We start from the raw sequence: 5,387 nt of genomic DNA, 5'->3' as shown, positions 1-5,387 counted from the left end.
CACACACACACACACACACACACACACACACACACACACACACACACACACACACACACACACACACACACACACACGTTTGTCAAAAGTACTATATAAAACCAGTCTACGAAGTTTGGGACCTTCTAATATTTCTACTGTATTCTAGTAAACTAATGGGAAACAAACAAATCTGTTCAATAATACATTAAAGAAGCTACAGCTGCAGATTTGAACTCACATAGCAGATAGCTGCTAGCTCTTGACGCAGATTGCTAGCTTCTAGGCTTGAGGTGCTCTTCATGGGATTCAGACCGTTGTCATAAACAGTAAACTTGGTTCCCATGAGATTTGACCTGAAAACACACACACACACACACASASACACACAKAAAAAAATATTGTTACRATGGATTAATTAAAAAGCACTGTAACAATACAGGTAAAATTATCAGCTACACTGATGTGCACATAAAAAAATGAAATAGAAAACAGTATTTATATATTTTTTAATTAATGAGTTAGAATAAATTATAGATCTCAGACAAAACTAGCCGAAGGCCAAGATGGTGCAATCATAAGATTTGGGTCTGAGTTACTGATGTCTTGAATAAAATTTTGGATTTGACTGAAGTCCCTGTGAGGTTTAATCCTCTACTGCAATGATTCCCAACCAGGGATACGTGTACCTCTCGGGGTACGCAAGCATATTACGAGGGTATGTGAAAAAAATTTCCGAGGTGTGTAAAAAAATAAATAAAAATAGGACTGAGATATGTAGGGCCCTATGATTTCTGCAATGCYGAAATTGCAGTCAGAATCACAAAATTAACACAAAATGGAATCCAGTAWAAAACATGGAATCTCACAGAATTTGCTCATTTGGGTGAGTTTCTGACGTACTTTGGACAATACAATGTATTTTGGAAGCTGCTGTTTTCTGCACCTGCCATCACCTGGTTTATATATTTAAAGGGGCAATACCATGTGTTTCTCAGGCATTTATTTAAATTCTATACCATAATAAAGTAACTATGTCACTTTCAGTTGTTATTAAAATGCTGTTTTTAATGTTTAAATCGAAAATAAACTTGACTTCTCATCATATCTGTGTCTAAATGCAAATTGTTGAATTGAATAGTTTTGGAGAATCATCATTACGTTTGACTGAAGGGGTACTAGTGGTATGACAAAATGGCTCAGGGGGTAGACAAGTCTAAATTGGTTGGGATCCACTGGTCTAAAGTCCTGAAACATTCCAGCACTTTCAGAACCTTGGACAGTTCATTCAGTCCTTCARACTGTCTAAAGTCCTGAAACATTCCAGCACTTTCAGGACCGTGGACAGTTCCTTCAACCCTTCACACTGTCCAAGGTCCTAAAACTTTTCAGCACTTTCAGGAKCTTGGACAGTTCCTCCAGACCTTCACACTGTCTAAAGCAGTGATTCCCAACCAGCGGTACACGAGCATATTACAGGGGGGTATGTGGAAACATTTCCAGGATGTGTAAAAAATTAAATAAAATAGGACTGAGATATGTAGGGCCCTATAATTTCTGCAATGCAGAAATTGCAGTTGGAATCACGGAATTAACACAAAATGGAATCCAGTACAAATGTGGAATCTCACAGAATTTGCTCATTTGGGAGAGTTTCTGATGTATTGTGGACAATACAATGTATTTTGGATGCTGCTGTTTTCTGCAAATGCCATTACCTGGTTCATTTATATAATTACTTATTCACTTTCAAGGCAACATTTTTTTTTATCTTTGTTTAATTTGAGTTAAAAAATAAAATGCCTGAGAAATAAATGTTCTAGGGGGTTAAATAAATAATTTTCATTTAATAATCAGTTGTAGTACATTGTAGTTTTGGAGAATCATCATTACGTTTGACTGAAGGGGAACTAATGTGACAAAATGGCTCAGTGGGTATACAAGTCTAAAACAGTTGGGAACCATTGCCCTACAGATGCAGGCAGAAGGTCAGAAATCTTATTAATTTTATATAAAACATTAAATATTTGGGAAATGTGAAATGCCTTAAAATAACCATGTAAACTGTGTATACAGTGCATTTATATATAACATTTGATATGTCAAGTCTTGGTAAATGTGTTTTTACATGAAAAGAACAAGGATCTTGAGAACATACATATTTTTTAAATTAATTACAAATATTTATCAACAGTAAAAGTAAATCCTATTGGTCTTTTCTGACATTTCTTTTTTTTTCCCACAAATCATTTAATCAGTGCAGCTTGCTGAACAGCCCAAACATTGATCTAAACATGGTGATTTTCACAAAACCCTGTTTAAAAAGAATGTGCTATTTTTTTAAAAAAAAAAAAGTGTTTCGCATTCACATCTTTAAAAAGCTGGATGATTCCTTCAGAAGCCAAACCTCATTTAGGCCAATCTCCTCAAGGACTCTCGAAAAGCACAAGCTGAAAGGTAAGTGTTCATTCATATTTAGATCTCCATCATTCAAGCAGAGCTGTAGCTGCAGAGTTTTTGAGCAGCACGTTGACGGGCGGTCAGTCTCTGAAGATTAAAAAGGCTCCATGGAGCCACGTTTGATTGCACTGCAGAGGAGTTTTCATGGAGCCGCCGGTGCTGCTTTCAGGTTCTCTCAATGGATTTTGTTGTTTTACACTCGTCATATTTAAAATTGTAAATATTTTAAATGAACTGAAAGGGTAGTTTTTAAACTTTAAGTGATGACTTGTTCACATAAGGAAGTTAAGACATGTMTTTTTAATTACACTATTTATTTCGAGAAGGTAAACTTAAACAGAACAAGAAGGGATGGTTCAGATATTTTGAAGTGAAGTTTTGTGGTAAAATTATTAACAGGTAGGGATAGCTCTTTGAACAACCTCAGATTGAAAAAAAAACAAGGGTTAAGTCTGACCGGACTGACAAGCAGCCATTGGCTCATTAATCTGGTTTAAGCTAATCCATTATTCTTCAGACTGCGARAGGTCAAAGATCTAGCTACAACAGGTAGTAATTGTTCATAAAATTCCTACAGAACTCTACTTTCAAAATCTGAACTCGATTAAAAGGGATGTAATGAGGAAACTGATTCGTTTTTTCTCACAGGTTTAAGAAAARTGACAGAATTCAGCAAGAAATATCCTTTAAACAACTAAAGACAAGATTATATAAGCAGCAAAATAAACACAAGCAGTGGTTTATTAACATAAAATCATTTCTCTCCATAAATTTCCCAGTGTAAATCATTTTCACTGCAAATGATCTCATGAAGCGAGCCGCGGTGTTCAGGGATTTACCTCAGTTTACCGATGAAACTCTCTCCACCGCGAGACAGATCAGTGGGATCGATGGAGATGAGGTAATTGGAAGTTTTACTCTTTTTCCTCTTCCTGCCAGCTAACAGGAACACCTGAGTCAAACCAAGCCAATAAAATGCAATTTCATTAAAAAAAAATCACACTTCAACACAAGTCACACTGACAAATCCACTGCAGGTTTTAAATTCTTCACAAACCAAGCCCTCTTACCTTCTTGCCGTCCTCCCTCTCCAGGTGAAGGTAGTAGGTGGGATACATTCCTCTGTCCATGCCCTTTTTGTCTCTGGTGATCCGGCATTTCACTCGGACCCCCTGTGGCGCGGGTCGCAGCGAAAACTCCTCTAAATCCTCCACATCGATGGCAGGTTCGCAAGCAGGCGGAGTGGGTGCTGACGCCACGTCCTGCAGGAGAGAGCAGGATGAAATGGTTAACTGACGAGTAATGCTGTAAAGCAAACTTTCATTAAAACAGAGTGAAGCAGCGTAATGAAGCTCAACTAAACTGACCCCTGAGACTGGTAATGAGCACACAGTGTCTAAAATAAGGACTGAGTGAAGGAAAAGAAGATTGAACCGACTGATGGAGAGATGCAAAAAAGTTCATAACAAAGCAAAGGCTGTTTTTATCTGAAACCTTGATTCTTGCTTAGTTTTCATCTATAGTAAATCCTCCCATTGTAGTGTGTTAACAAAAGAAGATAAGATTAGTGAGACAACGAAGAGTAAGCTCAGGCTGCGTCGATTAGTCATTCTCACTCAGGCATTTTGAGTTTGGTAGTCAGAAGAAGCCTCAGTAAATCTGAAATGTGTTTTCTCAATAAAGACATCTCAGGAGACACTGTCGAAAAAAGCTGTGCGGTGAAGTAATCTCTCAGAGCTCAAATATCGATCAGTCCATGTTTATAGATATGAAAGAGCAGGCAATTTAGCTCAGTGTTTTTTATTTCACTCTTCAGTAGGACACCTGGATAAAACAGCTCCATAAATGGTGTAAAGAGGTAAGTTATACAGTTTTAAAGAATCAGATTTCTGTTTGCGGATCTCGAAATAGATGTTTGTTTAAAACACTCAGTAAACCATTGAAAAGCATTTTTGTGTTCAAGCTCTCTGAGCAGTCACACTGTTTTTTTTTTCAAACAACATACTTCTATGAAAATATAATAATTATAGACATTTATATTTTAAAATATTCTGCTCATTGAGGAGCTGGGTGCTATGATTTTTGTTTGATGTAGCTTTTGTACTTAATTTATGTATATGTTCCCCACACGGAAAGACATTTTCTTCCACTTCCATCAAAAAATAGTATTTTATTTTTTATCTACTTTGAAAAACTTGTTTGTTTGTTTTTGTCTCCCAGCTTTTATGACCGTTCTATTTCTTCAAGCATTTTTCTCTTTGCAGCTTTTAGCTAGCCTTTTGCAGCATTTACAGTACATAGTCACTTGTTTGCAACTTTTGGCATTTAGATATTATTTTGGTGCTTTGAGCTAGCCTTTTGCTATTTAAGATTTTAGCAGGGATTTCGTTATTTCTCGTGAGCATTTAACTTTTTTAACCAACCTTTTGCTACATTCAGTTTTTGGCTAGCAGTCTCAGATGGACCATTTTACAGGGTTCTACAAGTTTGTGTCCTACATCTATTGCGGTAAAACTTCCTGGAGTTATGAAGCATGAAATTCTTGTTTTCCAAACTTTGCATGTATACCAGCTTATTAAAAAAATACATAATAGTAAATAAATAAATTAATTAATTAATTAAATTTTTATTTTGCAGAAAAGAGCAATAAGAGTTATTACTAGAAAACAATACAGTCACCCATCATATATATTGTTTTGTCAATTGGAATTATTAAAACTTCATGAGTTGGTTGATTACAGTATTCTACAGCTTATGTTTAAGGCTCATAAAACATGCTACCTTTGAATATACAGTTAAATTTTGTTAAAAGAGACAGCTCTTATAATTTAAAGTGAAATGAAATATTTGTGAAGCACAGATTTCGAACAAGTTTGAGGGAACGGTGTTCGTCAATACAGGGAGTGAAATTGTGGAATGCTCTGGAGAGTGATGTTAGAAATGCTGGA

The 5,387-nt window shown here is 36.0% G+C and overlaps 1 protein-coding gene across 1 annotated transcript in view; it reads right to left on the bottom strand.

Moving 5' to 3' along the window:
• Positions 1 to 5,387, bottom strand: part of tub (TUB bipartite transcription factor) — a gene marked incomplete in the record, with an annotated part of 21,200 nt that overhangs the window by 2,059 nt on the left and 13,754 nt on the right. The window contains 3 exon segments of the mRNA XM_014026636.1: positions 221 to 335; positions 3,279 to 3,391; positions 3,510 to 3,701. Coding sequence (XP_013882090.1) covers positions 221 to 335; positions 3,279 to 3,391; positions 3,510 to 3,701 — 420 coding nt within the window.

The sequence above is a fragment of the Austrofundulus limnaeus genome, unplaced genomic scaffold (assembly GCF_001266775.1).
Source record: "Austrofundulus limnaeus strain Quisiro unplaced genomic scaffold, Austrofundulus_limnaeus-1.0 Scaffold5, whole genome shotgun sequence".
NCBI lineage: Eukaryota > Metazoa > Chordata > Actinopteri > Cyprinodontiformes > Rivulidae > Austrofundulus > Austrofundulus limnaeus.
The sequence above is the reverse complement of the archived record's forward strand: the minus strand, read 5'-3'. Positions and strand labels throughout refer to the sequence as shown.